Source organism: Tauraco erythrolophus, chromosome 2, assembly GCF_009769465.1.
Source record: "Tauraco erythrolophus isolate bTauEry1 chromosome 2, bTauEry1.pri, whole genome shotgun sequence".
In the NCBI taxonomy this organism is placed as follows: Eukaryota; Metazoa; Chordata; class Aves; order Musophagiformes; family Musophagidae; genus Tauraco; species Tauraco erythrolophus.
The window spans coordinates 95,716,063-95,741,069 of NC_141466.1; the positions used below are offsets into that span (position 1 = coordinate 95,716,063).

The 25,007-nt window shown below is 40.4% G+C and overlaps 1 protein-coding gene across 1 annotated transcript in view; it reads left to right on the forward strand.

Annotated features, from left to right (window-relative positions):
* Positions 1-23,753, forward strand: part of LOC104372341 (visual pigment-like receptor peropsin) — a 31,037-nt gene extending 7,284 nt beyond the window's left edge. The window contains exons 2-6 of the mRNA XM_009978002.2: positions 1,309-1,514; positions 16,858-16,957; positions 19,432-19,536; positions 22,424-22,647; positions 23,313-23,753. Coding sequence (XP_009976304.1) covers positions 1,309-1,514; positions 16,858-16,957; positions 19,432-19,536; positions 22,424-22,647; positions 23,313-23,753 — 1,076 coding nt within the window. The remainder of the gene's footprint in view (positions 1-1,308; positions 1,515-16,857; positions 16,958-19,431; positions 19,537-22,423; positions 22,648-23,312) is intronic.
* Positions 23,754-25,007: the final 1,254 nt, after the last annotated feature.

Consider the following 25,007-nt stretch of genomic DNA (forward strand, 5'->3'; position numbering starts at 1 on the left):
TGCAATACCATGATGTCACGTCCAACTTCAGTACATGTATTCACTTCTTGCTGTGTCTACTGCTTGTGCCTAGATAAAGGGCTATGGATCAACTCTTTTTCTCCCTCACCTGGTAGTTAATGTACCCTGATGTCAACTGTGAGGAAAAAAACACCAGCTGCTGGGTTCCTAAACCTGTCCTAGGTTGCAGGCACTCAAAAGACAAAGTGTTTTGCTCCACATTGCCAAGGTGAAGTGCTGCCATCGATGCTGGCAGTGGCAGAGCTGGTTTAGGGGTGGAAATGGGAGCCAACAGGGAGCTGGGTGCTGCCCTGCGTGCTGTTCAGCCCCACTTCAGCAGCCACCCTGTGGCCATCCCTGTCTCTGGCTAAGCCCTTTTTCAACACTGAGCCTGACGTTTATGAGTAAACATTTAATTAAAAGTCATTAATTTCTACATGTCTACATCATTCCAAAAAGTGGGATGCAAACTACCGAAGTCTTGAATTGTGGGTGGAGAAATGGCCATGCACATTTGGAAGCTCTAGGTCTCTCCAACTGAATAAGTGACTGACTCACCAGATTTATAGTCATCTCCCTTGTGTTTTCCTCATGTAACTAGACATGAACAAGTCAGGCATTTCTGTTCCTGAAGACTAAAAGAGGACACAACTTTCTTTAAAAATAAATTAAAAAATACTTTAAAGCTTCTGAAAGGTCTGTTGTAAATGTTCTTTTCAGATAGATTGTCAGGTGTATTACTGAAAAATATTCCCATCTGGGACAGGCTTTGCTGCAAGTAGAACCTAGACTGTTCTAAGAGAAGAAACTTAATCATATTAGCTGTACTTCTTTAGAGAGGATTGATAAAGCAGCTCTCTGGCTGCATGAACGTTCAGTATCCGTTATTGTGTACAATGTACCTAAACAGCTGCAGCTTTTGGCAAATTGTTTGTAGTCTCTGCTTCACTCTACAAAACTTTCCTCTTTCCTTTTTTTTCCCAAGTGTTATGTTTCATGAGTTTCATCTGTCTACTTAGGGAAAAAAAACTTCCCTAGACCCTTAAATGGTGGATCTTCAACAGACGCAGCAGCAGCTTTTTGTGTTTGTCTGTTTTATTGCCAGAGTTAGTCACTTGTTCCTGCTTCTGAAATGTACCCAGCTACTTAAAAAGGCCTCATGCATGGGTTTTCCAATAGATAATCCGGTTTAATTTGTTTCTAATGAAACAAAAGGGTAATTTTAGAAGAGATGTTGCGTGTTTACACTCTGAACTGCTTCTTGCTTTTATTTGCTTTTTGATTTCATGGATTTAATTTTTTTTCCAGGCTGGCTGTCTTGGTTTGGAAACAGCATTGTGATTTTTGTCCTGTATAAACAAAGACATCTTCTACAGCCCACCGACTACCTCACATTTAACTTGGCAGTATCAGATGCAGGTATCTCTGTGTTTGGTTATTCACGGGGAATCATTGAAATCTTCAATGTCTTCAGAGATGATGGATTCATTATCACATCGATATGGACTTGCCAGGTAAAACTGGATTAAGCTTAACTAGATAAAATAGGTGAAGCTATTTCTGTGTATATGCTGTATATAAATAACCAGACAGGCCCAAAAGAGTGAAAAGAAATACTGAGTGACCTTCCAAAAGGACAGTGTTCTCTTTCATTACACCCATAGATCTATGCATTTGACCCATGTTTGACCAATTTTCAGTGATTTTTTTCCATCTATTCGCAATAGTTCCTACTAGTTTGGGTATTTACTTCATGTCATAGCTCCCACTCATGTTGGAAAGCTAAGGTGTAGGCTGTGCTTGTCTTCAGCCCCCCTAAAGTAGACCTGGTTGTTGGTCTTTGACTTAAAGCAATGTAGACTCCTACTTGACAAGCTGTGTGGAGCAATGCCTCCACACAGAACTTGGATATACCCATATATTTTAGCATTCAACTTCTTGTACTAAATCAGTTGCAACTCTTCAATCTTGCCCATAAATTCTTGGTTAATTCATTGCCTGTGGTAGGACAAGTGATTTAACTTTATGGCATAGTCATCCCTGAACTTGAAGGCAGCTTTTTTTTGTTGGAGAACTTGGAAAACATTATTATTGTTAATTCTGAAACACGCCTGTGTAGTCAGAATATAAATACATCCCATGAATATATAGGCACAAGCCTGGCTCTCTGGTGCTTTCAGTAACATCTGTGAGAAAGATTATACTTAGTATGTCTGTTTCATGAGGAAATCAAAAATCTGAAAATGACAGTATAGCCTACGGCAAGGTGTAAGATTGATCATGATGAAGGAAAAGGGAGAGAAATCATCCCCTTTTTTGGTTGTTTTTTTCTTTTGGTGGTTGTTCTGTTTTGTTTTGGTTTGGTTTTCTGTTTTTTGAAAGGGGAAGTCGTACTATTGTGCAACATAGATGAAACAACTTTTACAGCTCATGTCCCCTCCCTTTCAATACAAAGGTTCAGTTTACCCGGAGAGGAAGACTTCCCACAGAGACTTTGATTAGCCTAGGAGCTGTAGTTTGATCTAAAAAAATTACAATTTTCTTGTTTAAAACGTGTGTCTTCAGCCATTTGGCAGAAAAGGATTTATCAAAATGGAGCTGATTATTTCCTCAGCAAAATCTTGCTATTTCTCTAATAAGAATACCTACAATTGCAATCTAAGATCTGTTGAGGAGAAACTTTGAGGACACCTCTTTAATTTTTTGATTAATGGAAATGTTTGAAGTCATCAGATAAACAAAGAAAAACCTACAAACTGTAGAATTCACACTCACACTCAGAATTAAACAGATTCCCATTTTTCCCTGTTTCAAGGAAGGCTGGAGCTTTGATTAAATAAGGCAAGGTGAAATCTGGATCTCCGATTTCAGTTCTAGCTTTGCTGCAGACTTGCTATGTAAGACAGGGTAAGACATTCAGTGTGAAATCCTGAACCAAGATCTGTGGCATATCTTAACCTTTACAACCCAGCAAGTTGAAAGAAGTAACATTAAATGACTCTTCTGCCTCCCCAGTCCAAGCTCTTCCGGAGCCCCATCTATGCTGTGGCTTCTTTTTTGGGCTGTAAAAAACAGCACACAAAGGAATCGACACAGCATGGCACACTGTGTCTGTACCTCTTGCTTTGCATTGGAGTCTTCTGTCATCAGCCTTATGGCTTTCTTCCATGATGCCTCTGCCTGGGAGTCCCTCTTTGGCTGACTTTGAACTGTTTAGAGTCTCGTTAGGATGATCTGGCTTTCTTTTGAGACGTAAGAGAGGTGTGCTTGAACTTAATGTGACAGAGGTGTGCTTAATCTTGCTGTGCTTGAACTGCCTTTACAAGGAGAGAAGTGGTCCATAACGTTTTTGAAGTGCTCAGATAGTTTTTCAGTCAGGGTGTGTTAAGTAATCTTATTTGAATCTCCTGGTTTTAAAGAGCATTCATTTGTAAAATATGGATATCAAGCAAAAGTTTAAGGTATTGGGATCCAAAGATTTTGTTCAGGACATTAATAATGCATTGGCTTTCCTAAACCTCTGATTTGCAAAACAAAGTTTCTGCTTTGGTAATCCTCTGTAGGCTCTAAAACTTAACATTTATCATTTCAAATAGGAACTGATACTATGTTAATGCTGACTAAAAATTCATGGTAACCTGGAAAAGGCAATTTGTACTCTGAATGAATAGTTTGAATTGGTTATGACTTGTTAGTGGTTGAGCTGGTTGTGGCTTGTTGAGAGAAAATCATGTAGGAGTCCCGTTTCCATCAAGATTTTGTTCTGTGTTGGGGGGGCAGGTGTCTCAAAAACATGTTTAAACCCTGATATCTATCTTCTTGATTATTGAGCTTGACAAAACAGAAGCCAGTGATGAAAAAGCAACTTATGGAAGTAGAGTGGCTGTTTTTAGGAAGAATGTTGTGCAGAAATAGCAGGAATCTTCTGTGCATAAAAAAGATGTCAACATTTCTGTGCGTGTGTGTGGACAGCCAGCAGAAAGCTCATTCTAAAAATGTTCAATGTTGAACAGTGGTAGGTTTTGATTGCTTGGTTTTTGATATTTATAAAAAATGATACATTCATAGTCTGACCAGTATGGGTCTCACATCTGGAACATGAGGAGTGAGGAGCTTGTTGCCAGGAAGGTAAGGCCAATGCTTCTGTCATGCTTCTCTGAAGATGGTGTCTCTTGTTCCACTCACCACACTCAAGTTCCTCTGCAAGTAGCTGGGATGACAATTTGGGCTGTTGCATTTGTGAACGTTGGTCTTTCCTTAGCATGGCCTGTATATTTTCCCTGACTTTGTTTGTTTTGTCCAGAGGACAACCTTACTTGTCTTTCTGTCTTGTCCATTTCACTATGCATTTGCTCCTATTTGATCAGTTAGCTTCTGCCGTCAGGTATGCTTAGGGAAACTTTATTTTCCCAAGCTACCTTGTCATTTCTGTTTATGAAGAAATTTCATGAGCTCACCTCACTTAATCCACCTATTTTCCCTTCCTCTGACTCGAGCATGCTTCTGTGCCCTTGGGTAATATTTTTCAAAATTACGTTCACCATTCTTGGCAGACGTAGGTAGAGAGAGTGGGAAGAAGACAGACAGATACTACTTCTCTTTCAAAACAGCCTAGTCTGTGAAAACTCTCTGTAACAAAAGATGGATCTCCAGCTAAAAGGACCACCTCTCGGCATACCTGCTGAATGGGACAGATATTTATGCTACTGTTCTTCTTCTCTATATGGAAGAAACACCAACATCCTTCCCCATGCCAAATATTACTTTTCTTTCTGGAGGTTAGACAGAGCTTTCCTTTCAGGAACAAGGTTGTATGGTAGGTCTGTATGCAGATGCTGCCCTTACTGAATGCTGTTTATGGATATGATTTTCCAAGAGCGGCTTTTTGACTCTGCTTTCACTTCTTGTTATCCCTTCCCTGCTCTACCACTGTGTCTTAGTCCTGATCTGGACAGAGGGAGGACAGTCAGTCTCTAGCACTTTCATTTTTTAGTCTCTGGTAATATTATCAGTAAGTAAACTAGTTCATATACTAAAGTTCAGGTCAGGGAATGTAAGCCAGTGACCAAGAGCCATCTGCTCCTCAGTTGACCATATTTCTAGTGAAAAGCTACCTCAGGGTATATTTTTGTCCTTCCCATATGTTTTTTATTCATATGTTCTGCTGAATTAGAATTAACACTGAAACCTTTAAATAACATTGTGTGCAAATGTTCTTACATGAAGGAAGCAGAGAAATATTAATTCTCTGCGGGTAAACACCACAGTTTCTGCTAAGCCTGATTAATCAATCAACAGAAAGTTCTTGTATCTGTTAATCGTGGTGAATACAAAAGATGCAGGCTTCAGGAAGCCTGTAAATATAGGGGAGGGTTCATAACCTATTTGATCCCCATAGGCGTATTGCAGTCATGTCAGAAACCAAGGACAGGCTGTGGGGTGCCTTAGAATTTGAAATCCTTCATAATCCTGGTACTTCAGTTTAAACTTGTTCCCACTAATTCATTCTTTTTTTTTTTTTTTTTTTTTGAGAATACTATTTGGTTATTTTGACATTAATTTTATAAATACTTAAGAATTTTACTATGTGAGGGTCAAGAAAATTCACCGCTCTTATCATGTGCTCACTCTGTTGGTATGGGCTTCTTCAAAAAAACGTTACTTATTTCTGACTGTTTCTTATCTGTAAGATGTATCTCTGCTGTGCGCAACAGAGCACAACGTCGTTACCTCCAGGTCATGGTACCGTCACAGACATACCCACTGCCACCGACGTGCTGACTGACACTCATCACGGTTGCACTCACCTCACTATCAGCCTAGGTATCCCTGGTCCATCTGGTTGGCCAGATGGTGCCAGAACATCCCCAGCAGATCCGGCTCTGCACAGAAACAGCCTCAGGAGGAACCAAAAAAAAATGTGTTCAGCTTTGAAGTGTTAGCAATCACGACAGTAGCCTGCCTGACACAATTCAGCCCACACCCCCTCTGTCCCTGCAGCCTGCTCTCACCATCCCACCAAGGGCCAGCCTGGAAGAGCCTGCCCTCACCCTCTTTTGCTCTTTTGCTGAAGCTGCTTTGTGTTGTGTGGAATAATAAAGCCACAGAGTGGAGCTGGAGAGAGAGATGACTGCCTCACCCCATGGTTGGGTTTGCAACATAGTAGTGAGGAAACCTGGTTTTGAACGCTGCACTGCTTAATGTTAGGATGTTTTTTACAGTATTTCTGTCTGGCACACCCTGGGCAGAAACAACTGGCAGTATGGTGAGCAGCAGTGAGCCCCATGTTGCATGCATGTATTGTTTTACTCTATTGTCCGTAATTCATTTGTGCAGTTTGCCTGACAGACCGACCTGTGGCATATGTGAGTCTTGAAAGGGCATGGTGTGGCCAGGAAGTCCAAAATTTTCTAGAAGTGCCAGACTTAGTGCATGTGCGTTGAGAAGGACGTGAGCCACTGAAATGTCTGGTATTTCTTGTGCTTTAACAGACTTTTCTGAATTGTGGTGGTGTAGCTGACCAAGTCGCCAGCTGAAATCCCAGACAAATGAGGATCTCTAAGAAAAGCTGGATGTGCAATAGCCCTGCTTTAACAATGCTACTGTTGGCCAAGGAGGGTTCCTCTCCTTCCAATGGGTGTCTGACCTCTCACGTAGGGAGTTTCTCTTTGTTTCTGGCCCTGGTATTTGTTTTCTTTAAGGACAGTGGAGCATCTCCATATGATGAATAGTCTTGGAGCTTATGTTCCTAGGCAGGGGATGTGGATCTGAACACCTTTGGGTGGAGAAAAGTGAATCCAATTCTCTCGCACTCTCCACGGGGCAAAGGAAAGAATGGATCAGCAATCCCTCTGCTTTTCATAGTGACACTGCTTAATTTTTAAAAGGTCTTGCACAGTTAAGGGAAGGATATGGCTGTGAATACCAAGCAATTTTTTTCTCTCAGGCATTAAAAGTCAAAAGGGAGGTAAGATATGCCCCTCACCTTGTTCTGTTAGCTACTTTAGGAGCCTCGTTTGCCCAATTGCTTTTTTCACATCCAGTCTAGGAGTCAAACTCACAGCCATGACCGCTGTTGCACCAGGCAAGTAGCCAGAGCTGCAGCCTGCAAAGCTGAGCATGGTGGCCCTTACTCCCTCTTGTAGATTCAGCTTCCAGTCACTGCCTCTTGCTGACACTTAAAAAGACCAACACTTTTTGGTGTTATTAAATGTTTAGAGGTCTAGTATGACATTTCTGAGAAGTAATAACGTCTATCTTTTGTAAAAGTTAGAGGTGGGGAGCTGAAACACCAGAAGGAAAATTCTGAGATCAATAACGATGAAAATATATGGGCTCTTGTCAGAATTTTTGAGAGGAGGACTTATAACCTTGAATAAATTATTTTACATTTTATTGATAGCATTTGCTTTCTCATGACATGCATTTATCTCTTTCCGTATATACAGATTGTAAAATATTGCTAAATCTTGTCTGAGGAGGAAACACAAGATTAATACCTTTATCTTTTGGCAAAATGTTCTGTAAATTGTCTGATAAATCAAAAAACTCTAAAGGCATTTATGTTCTTTTATAAATAGAGTAGATTTGAAGGACATTGATTTCTGTCCATTTAACGTAACTGGTAAAACCAACCAATTGTTGATTTAGCTAGACTATTGACTCTGTTGACTCAGTTTGTGATTTTACGCATTTGTAAATGCCAAGGCAGTGTTTACGTTTTACCATATGTGGTATGGTATTCCCTCACATTCTGGGTGAGGTAACTGACCAGTGGTCATTCAGCAGACAGCATGACCAAGTAATAAAAGCAGTGGCAGATGGAAAGGATCAAAATGAAAGCTTGCAGGCTTCCCTTCCCCTTCCTTCACAATACTTGGAAAATTACTGAGGTATCTGCATGCATTCTTCATCAAACTTTTCCCAGCACAACTTCCCATTCACATTGCTCCATCATCCATTCATTTTTTCCTTCACAAAATCATCCCACTTTTACTTTGCCTCTCATTCTCCTCAACAGTTGTCCATGTGAGTACCCTACTCATCACAGAGCTCTCACTCATAAAACCCAGACAAATCCATAAGCTGTGCATCTTTACCCCTAGCAACACCCGTTCAGGTGGATAAAGGTTTTCTACCACTCATCCTCCCACCTGGCTACAGGGAGATGTAGTGATGGCTACTGTTATTGTCCTTGCCCAATGTGAGAGCACTCAAGTGTTCTACGTTTTTGCTCCCTTCTCTCCCTGTGAGGATCTGTGCAGACACACCTTGAGTTCACTAGTGCTCACACACAGTGGAGCTAGAACACATGCTGGAGGAATATCTTCATCCTCAGCACGGCTTTCTGCAGTGTCTAACTTTGGCAGAGGTTTCCCATCTGAAGACTGAGCTAGCTCAACCTTGATTGGTGTAAAAAATCTTGTGATATCACTGTATATCCCAGTGTTCAAGCATGTCATTCTTAAGATTGAAGCTGGGACAGAAGAAAACAGGTGGGGTCTTTTTTCTCAGATCACAATAGCACAGGAATGTGGTCTAATGTCTGCTTAGTTGAAAAATGTTCAGCTATCTACCTATAAGATGTTAAAAGAAATTAAACCAAATGTAAAAAGGAAGTGAAAAATAGTTATTGACTATCCTAGCACAGTACTGTAGTGTGATATTGCTGGTATTTTACTTACATATAGTTTATCGTTCCTGACATTTCAGTAAGATGAAAATAACCCAAAGTCAATTCGTGGAACTGGCACTAAGAGCATTAACAGATAAAACAGGTGTTAAAGGTGCTGAAGAAAAGCTGTGTAACATTAGCTCTGCATTCAGCTCACCTTGACACGCTGATTTGCTGTGAAAGGTAGGATGTGGAGACTGGTCTATAAAGCAAATTAAAAAAAAAAAAAAGTGTTCTTTCCTTTGCCTGTGTTGTGCTACACAGATCTTCTTCTCCCAGATATGTTTTTGTGAGCAATTTTAGTATCTCAAATATTATGGACACTAGAATGCATCCTTATTCTTGTTTCCTTAAATAACTGAGATTTAGATACTGAAAAAAAAAAAAGTTGCAGAGTTATTAGTCTTCCCCATTTCTTTATTTGTGATACACATTGCAGTCAAAGAGGTAAAAGCAACTCATGTAGACATCTGTGAGCTAAATTTTAAAGAGAAAAATACTTCATCTGCAGGGAAGAGTGAAAAACTATGCTTTTTGCATAAACAGAATCATTAGCAACATAGAAGATCATTTTGTTGTAACTAATGCGACTGCAGGGAAGTTGCACCAGTTTTCATTAGCCATGAATTCTTCCTCATTTTCATGTAAATTATTATTTCGGCAGCCAATTGCGAAAAATTAGGGAAGTTATATATTTGGTACTCAAAAAACTGTGAATGTTCAAACTATTTCCTTGTTTAATAAGTCTGATGTAGCCCATAACATGCCACCCAAGCACTGCGTCGAACCACACACTGCTCTCTGGAAAGGGCATTCATTGTCTGATAGTGCTCCTACAGAACAAGGCATTTCCAAAGCCTACATTTTTATTCCTGCACTAGCTTTTCCTCTCAGAGGGCTTTGAAACCCTCTTTGCTTGTTTTCCTATGTGGAAAATAGTAGCCTTTCTCATTCTTCTGTGCTGCTGTGTGTTTCTAAGAGATTAAATGTCTTCTCTCAAAAAATGCTGTCCATCACTTACCTTCATTATTCAAGATCTTCTCACCATAGGGCTGAACAATTTGTGTTCTTCTGGCTCCTCCTTGTGTGCCACATCCTGTCCCTGGCTTTTAAGCAAAATTTCATATGAAACTTAAAAATCACTCCGATAATATCTGCAAGTATCTTAAATATTCCTACCTCACATTTACTCGTCTTTTGTTTCATAAATGTATATTCCATTAAGTCAGTGCACTGCTAGTGTGTAGGAAGCAATTACTGTTCGGGTCCTGAACCTGATCCTGTCCTGACTGAATCAATGACAAGATAATCGTTGCTTGCAATGGGCTGTGTATGACACAACAGAACGAGTCCAGAGGAGAGCCACGAAGATTATCTGAGGGCTGGAACACCTCTGCTATGAAGACAGGCTGAGAGAGTTGGGGTGGTTCAGCCTGGGGAAGAGAAGGCTCCGGGGTGATCTTATAGCGGCTTTCCAGTACCAAAAGGGGGCCTACAGGAAAGCTGGAGAGGGACTTTTTACAAGGGGCAATGGATTTAAACTGAAAGAGGGGAGATTTAGGTTAGATATAAGGAAGAAATTTTTTACATTGAGGGTGGTGAGGCACTGGAACAGGTTGCCCAGAGAAGTTGTAGATGCCCCATCCCCGGAAGTGTTCAAGGCCAGGTTGGATGAGGCTTTGGGGAACTGGTGTAGTGGAGGGTTTCCCTGCCCCTGGCAGGGGGATTGGAACTAGATGATCTTTAAGGTCCCTTCCAACCCTAACCATTCTACGATTCTATCAGGTATTTCCACACCACTGTCCCTGCAGAAGGGATGATGTTGCATCTGGTGGCTTTCCAGACAGCTCTTTAAGGCCAAGAATAATCTGTAATCTTTTACATTTCCTTCCAGGCTCCTCCTGGGCTCCTAGAACTCCTTTGCAATGTGTGTGACCCTCCTGTTTGGAGATGTCAGGTCCAGCTTATCATACATAGTTGTGATGGGAAGACCCTTACAGTCCATACCCATTGTAGGACTATACACATTTTCTTGAGATAAATCACTTATCTTCTGTTTCTCTGGTTATTTTGGTCCAGGATCTAGAGGGGCCAAGAGTATCAACCTAAGAGGACATCTTCTAGCAGTCATAAAGCTTTCTCAGGCTTTCAGGGAAGTAGCATGTTCTTGTCTTGGCCACTTAATGGCTGAACTGGTACTATCACTAACCTGCCCTGCCTTGTGCCTAGGAGCTTTAAGAGCAGAAGAATAACTCCACTGGTTGGCATTCAGCCAACAATTGGAAATGACCTTGTATTAACCCGATGGTGTCTATATAAGCAGATTCCTTCTTGCTGGGAAACAGTACAGATGATTGTACTTGGGAGAATATGGAGGATCACTTGTAATCTCTGGCTGTCCTGGCGGAGCCTGTGATCAGTTGGTGGGACCTCTGCTTCCCTCAAGACATGTGTAAGCCTCCAGAAACATTTACTGTGATATTCTGAAAAGGCAAAGATAGTATTTCTTTACTTTGAAAATGGAAGTGTGATTTCAATCTGATGTGAATGGATCTCAGTTATTGGGGTAGGATCACCACAGGCCATAAAGCCAAGCCTTGCTTTCGGTAGAAATGTAAAGATGAGACAGGTGACTCATGAGGCTGTTTTCTTCTTTTATCTGTCTGTGTATTTGTTTGTTTATATTAATGGTGCTGCTACCAATAAACAAGCAGGCTCTGAATGAACATCACCCAAGTGGAGCGGAGTTTTGGCTCAGGCCCACTGAAAAGTGTTTCATACAGTGTAGCATGGATGTTCCCAGAGGGCAATGCTAGAGTTTCCCATCTAGTGCTTCTTAATTTCCCTGTACAGTAATTCACAGAAAGGCAATGGCAATACAACTTTTAACCTGAAGATGGGAATCTTTCCACTGTATCTGGACCATCGGGTGGCATGAGCTTCATTGCTTTCTCCCCATTCATTCTTCATGGGTGGACGAGAGACATGAAATCTGCCATGGTCTCATGGCATCAACCCAGAGCTAGAAAGCAGGTGCTCCCAAGCATGTGGAGATGGGGCACTTGGAGTAAGATTGTAATCTGATGAGGCTGAGTAAGGAAATTCTGAAAGAAAGTTCTATCTGTTTGTTAAATGATGTGCACTTGGTGGGATTACATTCATAACCATGCTCCTTGACAGGAACATGTACTACTACAAATACAAATTTTGAACTGAGAGGGTTACAACTCTAATAGCTTAAAGTCGGCCAAAGTAAGTACGCGTTGAATCTCTTTTGATTAACCCAGTATATAAGCCTAAAATAACTACAAGCATACAAACAGACTCGTCTGGGTTCCCTAATATTACTAAAGACAAAACCTGACCTGCAAATATTGATAGCTGGCACTAAATATATATTTAGCTACATAGTGCAGTTAGTGTAATTACATATCTGTACACATAATTGTATAGCCTAAATATCGCGTTCATATTTTTTCCTATCTTTAAAATATATGCCATCAACAGAAAGGTTTAATGATGAATGCAAAATGCTGAGTGCCTGATGCTCTCACTTAATGGTTTAAACTATCTAATCCTGTAGCATATCAGTTCTCATTGTTTATTAGTAAATGAAGTGCCGTTTGTGTCAGAGACCTATAATGGCTAGGTTTAATGCCTTTTCCTCTAAGAAGAGCTACCCTTGAAGCCTGCTGAGACATTTTAAAAGGCAGAATGCAACCATAGCAGAGCAATGTCGCATGAGCAAAAGATGTTGTGGTAACTGTGGTAAATGACGTGTCTCTCTCACTTTCTGTATTGTAGTAAATCTTAAATAATTTGAGTGCTTTAGGGGAACAGTATGCATTGGGAGTTTTTAAGTCGTCCCCAGTGAAGACTGGTTTTAATTACAATCCTTGGTAGTTCTTCCATTTGACAGAAGAGTTACTGTAGTTCACTTAAGACATTATTGATGTAGTGGAGGGATGGGAGAATTATGTTATCAACAGACTCGAGTGAAATATTTTCACACTTACTGCAAACTTTAAGAACTTCTTAAGTTCTAAAACATACGCTATTCAAGGGTACTTGCAATTGTTTTTCCAAATGTATTTCTTAAAAATTGATTTAGGTGCTTTTTTGTTTCTTGAGGTGGAAGGAGGTTTATTGCTATTATCTATTTACATTATGATCTTGGAATAATCCGATCTGTATTCAAAAAAATATTCTAAGAGAACTTTTTGTGATGGCTTTAAATATATGCAATAGACAAATAATCCTGTGTAAAGTTTATCTTTTTCTTTAAATATTCATTATCTCGTATTTAATAGAAGAGAAAGGACGTTGTGGTTCTGAAGGGAAACAAACGGACTTCAGAAAATTGCAACAGATTCACTGGTTGGCCAGAGGAGGGAGCGATGCAGCCTTTCTGGCTGGTGAGATCAATGTTTCAGCCTAAATTGAAATGTAATAGCTGTTTTGGCAGTCTGCTTTTGTGCCATTAAAACTTGATTAATCCAATAATAAGAACAATAGGTTATATTTTACTCTATCTGCTTTAAATGAAGACAACCCTTACGAATTCAGTAGGGATGCATAAGTATTAAAGGTAGTAGAAGTGGGGCACACCTGAGCTTATAGCTAAAAGTTTGATAGTGCACTGGAGAATCTTGATTCTTCCTGTGTTGAAGCAAAGCTGAAGAAATGAATTTGCATGCAGTAGGGGCTTTATGTATTGTGGGTTGTAAATAGTACACCAAGAACATTAGAGAGATTTAAAATCAGGCACAAGTACAAAGCAGAAAAAACACAGCCTTTTCTTCAGTTATGTCTTAGCTTCCAGGCAACATAAAGATAATGAGCAAGTTCTGTGAGTATCTGTATAGCCAAGGGAGTAATACTGGTCTAATACTGAGAGAAAAGCTTTTGAAACTGCTAATCTGCTCCTGTTTCTTACTGAGTAAAAAGGAAAGCTGGTGAATCAAAATTACCATGCAACCAACTTTATGTTTATGTCAGAATTCACTATTGCCTATTAACACTGCTGCTATTTGATCATAATTAATAATAGGAAGGATGAAATTGCATTACACAAAAATGGAGGAAATATTATGACTGTGGAAGGAAGGAGCTGGCTCTGGGGATAACAAATGTTCAAGGCCCGGCTGGATGAGGCTTTGAGCAATCTGATATAGAGGAAGGTGACCCTGCCCACAGCACCGGGGGTGGAACCTTTAAGGTCCCTTCCAACCCAAACCATTATATGATTCTATGATAAAAGATAAAAGAAAAGGAAAACCAGAACCAGGGAAGTGGAATCATAGAATCATAGAATGGTTTGGAAGAGCATCAATCTTCCAAAGTAATTAAATGTCATCTGCTATTCTAGTATTTCCTTGGCTATCATTCCACATATCTTTAAAGATGCAGAAAACTGAGAATATCATATAGTTTTTATTACTGACCTATATTAGTATCTCTGCCTATAGAAATTGGGACTATGCTGAAGCAGTTTTTCTGTTGCCAACTACTTTGGGTTTCAAGCAATCGCTTTGGTTGCTACCTACAGTCAGTGTTGTTTGTTCAGGAGCAGAGAAAGCAGCAGATATCTTTCTTCCATATCCAGCAGGCGTATGCCTGAAGTAGGTTGGCTACAGCTAAAGTAAGATCTCTCGTTTTCTTCTGAAGACATATGTCTAAGTGACACCAATATAAAAGTATTGCAGAATCAATAGACTTGCTGGGAAATGGCGTATGCATAGCTAGGCTCAAGAGCTAACTCGTCACTGACCGGAGTTTGGCAGGGACAGTACTGCTTCCAAAGCAGCCCTAACCCTGTTGGATGCTCTCTTGTGTTTTAATGTTCCAGACGCCTTGGCATCTGTATGGGCTGTCCTGCAGCTTGAGAGCCACCTCATGTACCTCCTTTATTCATTTCATCCTGACACTCTTGTCATCCCCAGAGCTGCCTCTCCTCCTTGGCATTTCACCCTGTCGCCTGTTCCTAAACTATGAGCCTATGACTCACACGAGGGCTGTCAGCACAGCCGCCCCCAGGACACTGCTGGCACTTCATCCACTTACTAACTGTATGGCCCTGGTCAAACCTCTGATGAGAGCCCCCATGTTAGCAGAAGCAACAGTATTTTGATCTGCTGAAATTCTGTTATGAAATAGGATGAAAAGGAGACATGATGCTGGCAATGGCTCAGTCCAACGAACTATGTTGATTTAGCTAAAACTGCATTTTTTTTAGCAAGGCATCATTCCAAAGAAAATGTTTTGGCTTGTTCTTTCTTATGGTGACAGAGTTTCATTTTAAATGGTAAAGGGCAAGAGTGTAATTTTAGACCCACTTTCCTCCCTCGTAAGCGTGATCAGGGGCTGATCGAACTGATCGCTTAACATGATTGTCTCTCTTTGGTCTGACATCAGGGCAGTGAGGTGAGAGAATAATGGTCATATTTGCAGGTGACAAAACATAAACAAATGTATTTCAGAAAAACTCAACCAGTTCCAGTATAGGAGGGCTACAATATACACTAAGAAGCCTGTCCTGCTACTTTAGTATTCAATCTCATAGCTCTTTAATTTCAGAGTGTTTATTTGCATCATTGCTGAAATACTGCTTCCTTTCTAATCTAATAACTAATGCATTTCCTTAAGCTTGTGCAGCCTGGTTTCTCAGTAGTCCTTGGCCACGCTGTCTTCTGCATCTATGGAGCATTGATAGAGCAAATGGAGCCGTGGCAGCTGTTTGCATCAATAAGGCTAATGAAATGCAGAGCACATTTGCGTATCCAAGTATTTCACTAATCTCCACAGCACACAGTGGGCCAAATTCAGACAAGTCCAGCTTCTAGCAAGGAGCTGAGACATCCAAGAAAGTATCTTCTCTGGTGTAAACATGATTGTTTTTCTACACCAAGCATGAGTTTACTGTAAGTGGAGCACAGGTGGATGTAAATTGTTGCAGTAGCAAGTCTTGCATGCATTTAAAATGTGGTGGGTTTGTAAAAGTTGACATTAAGAAGTATATAAAGTCAATATAAGGGCATTGGTAGCAAGAAAAAGCACCAGTGAAAGAAATGATGAAGCAGCCCTTTCCTAACCCTTCACCCAATTTAATTTATACAATCTGCCATGGTCTCTGCCTTAAGCCTGGATTAAAGCCCCAGATTCAGTGCTGGGATAAACTGAATTCCATGGGAGTTGTACCCATTCACACAAAGACAGTTTGTTCCCATAGAATAATGGTGTGTCTTTCCACTGATAATTTTACCTCTTGAATGCCAAGCTACAATCCAGAGACACAAGCTTAATATTCCTGCTTCTATCAATGTAAAACTGGCACCTCCAAGATCTCCTCTGCTCTGACCGGTTTGGTATATCATTGCAAGCTTTCAAAAAAAAAAGGACTGCCTTCAGCATTTTGTCTGGATCATTCCCCAGTCAAATAGTGCTCCTATAGCACTGTAGGTCCTGTAGCAGATGGCTACATCCACCTTCACTACAGTCAGCAGCAACTTCCTTCCTATACCCAGAAGTGAAGCTAGCAGAGTCCCGTGCATGTATTGGTGAGACACTGACATCCGTGGGAGCCTACACAGCCATACGGCTCTCCCCGTGTCACTCAGAGGCAACGAGGATAAGGGCTTAATGAATAGCAGGCAATCAGTAGCGCCAACTACTCTCCAATCTCCAATAGACCTACACTCCATCTATTGGAATGATTTAGCTTTGGATGGTTTTGTTTGATTTTTTAAAAAGCTTTTCTCACTCAGCCAAGCCCATTACCTCCCATGTTATTCCCTTTTTGGCCTAAATTTCATGGGTTCAGTTTGTATGTTTGTTCTGCCTAAGCAGGGCAACTGCATCCAGTGCATTTTTGCCTATTCAGGGCTTTTCTTCTTTTCAGTTCAACGTTTTTCTGCTTCATTTGGCAAGTCATTTCAGGGAAGCATAGTGTGTTTGCTTGTTTATATTATGTACATGACAGAGCACTTATATAATTTTTGAACATTTACTTGCTCACTGATCCTATAGAAGATAACTGCACCTGACATTTTATATTTCCCTTCTAGCTGGGTTTCTGGAAAAACTTTGAGAACATTAACATGAAAACAACAGGAGCAATCCCTGTGGTTCTTTCCGCCTTCAGCTTTCTGCAGTAAAAGAACATCCTGCACTGCTTTGTTTTTCAGGTTGATGGCTTCCTAACACTTCTCTTTGGCCTGGCTAGCATTAATACCCTTACAGTAATCAGTGTGACACGCTACATCAAGGGTTGCCATCCTGAGAGAGGTAAGGAATAAAGGCAAGTCCAGTTCTGCCTTCTTTGAACCTAGTGCAAATCTATGTTTCTTTCAGTCACAGGTTATATCAAATATAAATTAGATGCTGTGGAAACCAGAATATAATGCAGTCATTTGCATAACAAACATGTTTGCATAGAATCCTGCAGGGTTAACCTCAATAAGAACCAAATTATTACTAGTACACTTTGGTCACCACGGGTTAAATTCACCCTTGTGTCAAAGATACTACAGGTCCTGCTGACCCTCTGTATTCTTCAAAATGCAACTTAAATGACACCCAAGTGATGCATACGTTGTCATCTGGATCTCACTGTAAGCAACAAATTTCATTGTTTATGAGATGATGTTTGGGAAGTTTCCAGTCGTTGATAAGATCGTTGGTTCGGAAGGCTGCCCTACATATAAATATTTTCACTCTTCAGGGTGTTTTGCCGGGGTTTACCCGTAGCGGGCATCATGGACTGCTTTAGATAGTGTGGGAAACATTCAGTCTGCACATCTTGCCTCCAGCTTTTGCAGCACTGCGCAGCCTGCCATCCCCACATGCCTCTCCAGCCTCCCCTTGGTGGACAGTTTCACACTACTACTCCTACCATCGTTACTCCTGCCATCCCCAGAACTGACCATGACCTGACTCTGCCCAGACAGTTCGTGTCTCAGGGCTGTCTCCCAGATTTGCAAAGGATCATCACCACAGCCCTGTACTCACACTTGTTCCTTTTCTAGTGCCCTGTTGATCTGTAACCTGAATATCTCAAACAACTGCTCTCCACCTTTTGCTAACCACTCTCTTTCTGTTTTTTTTAATTTCTTTTTTTTATTAACCTTTGGCAAAAACACCTTTATGAAGGCATACACGTCTCACTGTACAAATCTGGTCTGAAATCCTTTATGCATTTCCTGCCCTATGAAGCCCTCATCAGCAATTCTATACAATCCTAGAATCCTAGAATGGTTAGGGTTGGAAGGGACCTCAAAGATTATTTAGTTCCAACCCCCGTGCCATGGGCAGGGAAACGCTCCACTACACCAGGTTGCCCAAAGCCTCATCCAACCTGGCCTTGAACACTTCCAGGGATGGGGCATCTACAACTTTTCTGGGCAACCTGTTCCAGTGCCTCGCCACCCTCTGAGTGAAAAATTTCTTCCTTATATCTAATCTAAATCTGCCCTCTTTTAGTTTAAAGCTATTGCCCCTTGTCCTATCACTACATGCCCTTGTAAAAAGTCCCTCTCCAGCTTTCCTGTAGGCCCCCTTTAAGTACTGGAAGGCTGCTATAAGATTACCCCAGAGCCTTCTCTTCTCCACGCTGAACAGCCCCAACTCTCAGCCTGTGAGAGATGCCATCATCTACCCCATTCCCTTTATGCCTCTTTACATCACCACACTCACCCCAGGAACTCCCTTTCATAAGATCAGTAGAAACCTTTCCTTACCATTTGTCCTGGAGCTCCCGCCTGCCGAAAACCTAGACTTCCACAGAGAGCCTTATGTAAACTCTCTTCTTTATACCTACACTTTCCATAGATTCTCCCTAGTCTTCCTTTCACTCATCCTTAAGTAATGTATTATCAATTTTCTTGCCTTTGGTCTGACTTGCACCATCTTCCAGGCAGGTAAAGTATGCATAAATACACTGGATGCATCATATGAGTTTTTCTCTCTAACAGCACGAGTAGCGTTAGCTGTGAAAATAACTTCTGCAGGGAGATCTTTTTTCCACACGAAGTTCTTTTGCAGTTTGTTTTAATGATAGACTTGTTGAAGTTAATTTCCAACATGAACTGCTGTTGGAGCTGCTAGAATTTGTCTGTGATGTATTCTACATCTTATACTCATTGCGTATTATGAAGTCATATTTAAACCTCACGTTTCTCTTTTGCAAAGCTATATCACATGTTCATCTGAGCATGTGCATGATTTATGTTTGCCTCATGAGGAAATCTGAGCAAGTACCCTCTATAACAACAGAAATGTTGAGGAACAGAGATTGTTGAATGCATAAATATTTCCCATGTAAATGAAGAAACGTAGTTTGAGCATCTAATGTTTTTCTCCTGTTTAACAGGGAAAACCTTGAAATGAATAAGAAAATCCTCTGAACTTAGACTTGTGTTTGTTTCTATGTAAAACTTAACATGCGGCTAATTGTTTTCTGCTTTTTAAAAAATTGCAGAAACGTAAGTCTAACATAGAATTCACTAATTCTGCGGTTCTCAACAAACGTATGGTCTCCTGCTTAAAACCCTTTCATCTCCACTATTCACAAATGGTCTTGAACACATCCTGACAGATGCTTTCAAATTTCAGCTTTTCTTCTGAATACACATTTTTTGGTTTAATATTTTTTTAAATGGCTGTATTTTCTTTATTAGCTGTTTGTATAGGAGTGTGTTTCGGTTTCAGAGATACGTTTGCCTTTCTGGATATTATTTTCTGACTAAATCATGCCATTGCAGGTCACTGCATCAGCAACAGCAGTATGACGGTGGCTCTGGTTCTCATTTGGATAGCAGCTTTCTTCTGGTCAGCAGCTCCATTACTCGGCTGGGGCAGTTATACAGGTAACAGGTATCTTTCAGTTGTACTTATCTGGCACCTCTCCACTTAACTGAACAAAGTTACTTACCTTTCTTTCTTGCTGTTTGTGATAAACCGGACCGATTATCAGTGGGACTGAGAAAATCATTCATCGTGCTTGACGCGTGCACAGAGCGTTGCCTGCTTTGGTATCAGCTATAAAGAGATTTTTTTGAAGATATCACAGGAAAGACTTGGACCAGTACATATTACCTATGAAAAAAGAGGCTGGAAATATTTGGCATGGTTAAGCAATGAGATAAAGTAAACTATCAAAAGACATCCTTCAAAAACTGTCAAGATTAGGAAGCTAGAAAAGAACACAAGTTCCAGCAAGTTAAACTTGAAACTAATAAGACAAGAAAGAAAGATTTGGTGAAACAGTTTGTTGAAAGTATGAAAACTAACATAGCAGAAGAAGAAAAAGATGTCAGAAAGTTAGTCCAAGAAGTGATTAAGATGCAAGATAAGGCCACAGCAAAAAAGGAGAGGGGGGAAAGGAAAAATTTTGCATAGTGAACGCTGGAAATTCAATGGCTGAGGGATATTCGCACACCAGAAAATTTCTTCATGGGGAAAAATTGGAGAAATTGTCTCAAATTAAATCTCTAAAAATTCAATAAAACAAATCTCTAGGAACAAATGGTAGTGATACAGGAGTCCTAACAACTGAAATCATATGATTGAAATCGTGCAGCAGTTATGCTGCACGATGCCCTGGTTCCTGTGGGCATCTGGATCCTTTGAGAAGTCATGAAATCAATGAAGACTTATTAAAGCAGCTATGTGAATATATCCTCTTATTAAATACAGAAGTTTTGAGGTATCTTTGGACCCTTGAAGTATGAGTGTGAGAAAAGCATCCATTTCTATGACAAAACCAAACTGTTTATTGGACTGTTCTAACTTCATGTCATGTTTTTGCACTCTGGATATGTCGCAAACTTGGGGTGTTTGGACTGCTGATTTTCTGTGTATCTTCTGAAGATCCATGTTTTCTTTTCACATCAATCTTATTAGCTCTTCATTTGTAGAAGGATTTCTGATGTCCCTTTTTGGCCTTGAACTGGAGCCAGAGACTTCTTGGACATCAATGCTTTGTCAGGGCATCCAAGTGCCCCCATGCATTTTGTTAGTACTTTGGATTCGATGCCTTGAGTGGTCTTCAAGACTACTTCTAGGAGCACTTTTCCCTACTGAGAATCACAGCAGTTTCAGGTTCCTGGGCTATCTGGCTCTAAACACATTTCCATTCAGGGCATCCATGGAGATGTGGGAGCCCAGCAATGGCAAGTCCAGCAGCAGGCAGCAGGTGCTGGCAGACTATAGCACATTACACCTGGGTGCCTCAGACCTCTCACTTCTACAGAGCAGCTGCAGGACCCCACTAATTTTTGAAAATGCCACTTGCCAGAGTCTCAGCAGAGCAGGGAAACAGCTCTGAATTCTGGCTCGCAGAAAATCTGCAGAATTTTCTTTTCATGTCATCTGGATGCTGCTTTCTTCTTTCAAGTTTTCACAAGCCAGAAACCTGGAAGTAAGCCAGATTTTATGGTTATCTTTTTGAATCTTGGGATCTACTGATGAAAAAGGCAAAGAAGACAAAAATCTATTTCTATTATTGAACAGATCCAGACAGCAATACCTAGAGCTTTTTAAGCTAAAAATACCAAGCTCTCTTTGATGAGAATCATAAAAGAGATTTTAATCTTTTCCTCCTTTAATTCGTCCTGTCTAAACCTCCTATCACCTGTGAGGAATTAAGGGATTTTTTTTTTCTTCAGAATTATCGCTGGATGTCAGGGAGAGATCTGTTGCTAAATCATGCAGGCTTCACCTGTAGTGTATCTCCAGGACTTGTTAATACTTGACTTACATAATCTTGCTTCATGCTTCATTTATTTGTAATTCAATTTGCTGCCATAGCTCTCAGAAAAAAACCCAAACAAACAGCTTTTTCCAATTAAAAAGAAAAATCAACAGCTTGCAATCTATAGAAAACCTCTAGTGCTATTGAACTCAAGTTTTATATTAGGACACATCTGAAAACATATCAGAGGGTCTAAAAAAGTCAACTGTTACTCATAAAAGTATTTAAGCAGAAACTGCACCTTATTGCCACTGCCTTCCCTGGTCAGCAGTGGGAATAAGGCGCAATTTAAATCCCACTGGCTGCAGATCCTGCAATCTGCCTAGCTTCATTTTTAAAAGCCTGCAGCTCCTTTGTAGTTGCAGAACTGCATGCTTCCCATTTAGCAAAATGTCTCATATCTTTCTAAGTATTTCTGCTTCATCTTCCCGTAATCTTTATCATTAGCCATATCAATTTGATTTCACGGCTCTGGCTACAGTAAAAATTTCATTGCCTTTTTGTTTCTATTAAAAAACTCTCCATATTTTTATTTCCTACTTTGCTATGTAAGTAGTGACTTGTTACATTTGGCATATTCTCTCTTTACAATTGCTTGTTATGCTGCTACAGTGCTCATCTCAGGAAGTTACTATGTAGAAGACCATGACAAGTAAGAGTAGATAACACTCAAAAATACCAAACCTACTGAATGAATGCCTATTTTTTTTCTAATAAAGTATCACAATTTCCTATTCTGAAGCAACAGTTTGTGCATTAGGGATTTACACAGGAAACCTAAACTGGGCAGAATGATAATATGCATTAAAACTTGTTACGGTCTAGCTGGTCTTGAAAAATTGTTTATGTAGGAAATTATGTCACAGCTCATTAAATCAGAAAGATCAATCCATTCTTTAGTGCTTAAAAGATGAAAAATACAGCATTAGAATTGATAAATTAATCACTCAAAAGCAGCTAAATGTTCTAAAAATGCTAACCAACTTACTTTTGCTTTCCAGATCGCATGTATGGCACATGTGAGATAGACTGGGCAAAAGCCAACTACTCTACAATCTACAAGTCCTACATTGTCTCCATTTTTATCTGCTGTTTTTTCCTACCTGTAACAGTCATGGTTTTCTCATATGTGTCCATTATTAATACTGTCAAGCTAAGCCATGCATTAACAGGACTGGGTGATCCCACAGACAGACAGAGGAGAATGGAGCGGGACGTCACCAGGGTGAGTTTGGGTTTCATATTGAGTGGTATTTATCTCAATGAAATCTATCTTTACAAACATTGGTCCCAACTAGCACAGAAGAGAACAAAATGAATCAGTCACTTTTCATTTCTCTATAATCTCTAGTGACAGAGTCTGAACTCAGTGAGGAATATGAGGATTGTTCAAAACTCTTACCCCACCAGTTGACTAATATTGGTGCTACATCACATGGGAAAAATAATCTAAATATAGTTGGAGTGGGTTATACCACACAAAAACAAAAGTTTGTTTTGGCATATGCTCTTTTCCTTCAGAAGTTATGTTACTTCTGAGCATACACAGAAGTTACAGTTGAGCTTTCAATTTACTTACCATTGACCAAGTCTACCCAAAACCCTCGTAATTCATATAAACATACAGGGGACTGTAGCTACTTTCATTCCATTAGATGAGACATTGCTCAAGAACACCACCATGCCAAAATGAGATATATAGCTTCTAGGTCTGCTTGGCTCCATCAAAGCTAACCTTTTGCTTGCCTGTACTCTCCAGTGAGCTGTACCCTCAGCACAATCTGAAAGTTTTCCTTCAAGATAAATGTTCAAGCTGCTATTCCCAGTGTGTTGATTCCCTGATGTAGTCTTCCACAATAGATTTAAGACTATTCTTCTTCTGTCTTTTAGGTTTCTATTGTCATTTGCACAGCTTTCATTATTGCGTGGTCACCATATGCTGTCATCTCTATCTGGTCTGCCTATGGTCACCCTGTGCCCAATCTTACCAGCATCCTTGCCAGTTTGTTTGCTAAGTCTGCCAGCTTCTACAATCCCATTATCTACTTTGGAATGAGTTCCAAATTTCGGAGGGACATTTTCATTTTGTTTCATTGTGCCAAGGAAGTCAAGGACCCTGTGAAGCTCAAACGCTTCAAAAACCTCAAGCAAAAACAGCAAGAGCCTTCTCAGAAAGAAGAGAAGTATGCTGGAGAAATGCACCCTGCACCAAGCCCTGATTCTGGGGTGGGAAGTCCGTCCAATACCCCACCTCCAGCAAAGAGGGAAGTGTATTTTGGTATTCTCGATACGCCATCTAATAACCCTGATATTGAATGTGATAGACTGTAAGTTTTGTGGCCACTTAACATATGCACCCACTTTGTGTTCAGGAAGATCCTCTTCAGATCAGCGCTTGAGTCATTTCCTAATTCCCAGTCCATCTGCTTCTTGCTATAGCACTGATGACTATGCAACTCAAGCAAATCAGACGGTAAAGTGATATTTTCCTTCTATGTAGGTACAAAAAGCTACGAAGCACATTACAATGTGGGCAGCACACCCAGTGCCAGAAACATTTGATTTTCACACGCATGAAGGAAAAGGAAGACTGACTTGTGAAGAGTAGGCATTAGCTAACAAAAATAACTAATGTGTTCCTATCCAAATTTTATTAATTAGGAGACTACATTTCCAAATGTCTTTTTTGCTCTTCGGCAGACCCAGCCACAGAGGATCGTTTTAGCTCCATGGTGCTGCAGGAGAAGATGGGCCCTGCTGAGATTGCTGTGGAGTGGCTGCAGTTCCAGCAGCTGCGAGCTGGTAGGCAAAGCCGTGTGCTCCCTGGGGAGCACCAAGGAGTACCCACTGTAAGGCTCCCAGGCCCAGTGCCTGCGTGGCTGTGTGTCTGATCGCCTGTGCCTGAATCCCTGCATGTCTATGCAGGTGCCAAGAGTTGTAGATCTTGGCATTTGCTAGTCACTCTAGTCCGAACAGTGGCTTCATACTTTTCCTTGTCGGTCTGCAGAATTATTTCCACCTTCCCTGACCTTCCCCGTGAGCAGGGCCTGGCTGTGTAGCCTTCATATTCAGGACAGCTGACCTTTAATTTTGCTAATCTGTTCTCCAAACTTGTTGTTTTTCTACCTGACTATTAAGGTAGAGAAAGAGATGTTGTAGAGGCGATGAAACCAAAAATGACAATAAAGTTTAAGAGTACTGATGAAGTATGGCATCAGAGCTATTTACAAAATATAATCCAACACTTCACTGCTGCTTCTAAATAAAGTTTTTGTACCTGCCTATGGGTAAAAAATGTCGTTTAGGTAAACTAGCAATTAAAGATAGTGATTTAAATAGCTAAGCTGTCAGCTTAAATCAGTAGCAAGCCTATTAGATGGTAAAATATCTAATTATTCCACCAAGTTTATTTTTCAGACTCAAAGTGAAGACATATATCTTCATAATTCCCCATCTCAGAAGTTAACTGCATACTCAGAGACTTCTGCAAAAATGTTTCTGTATTAACCATGGAAATTGTGGATTCATGTAGTGCCGTTTGCAAATTAAACAAGGAAAAAAAAGAAGAAAAAACCACAAACAGCA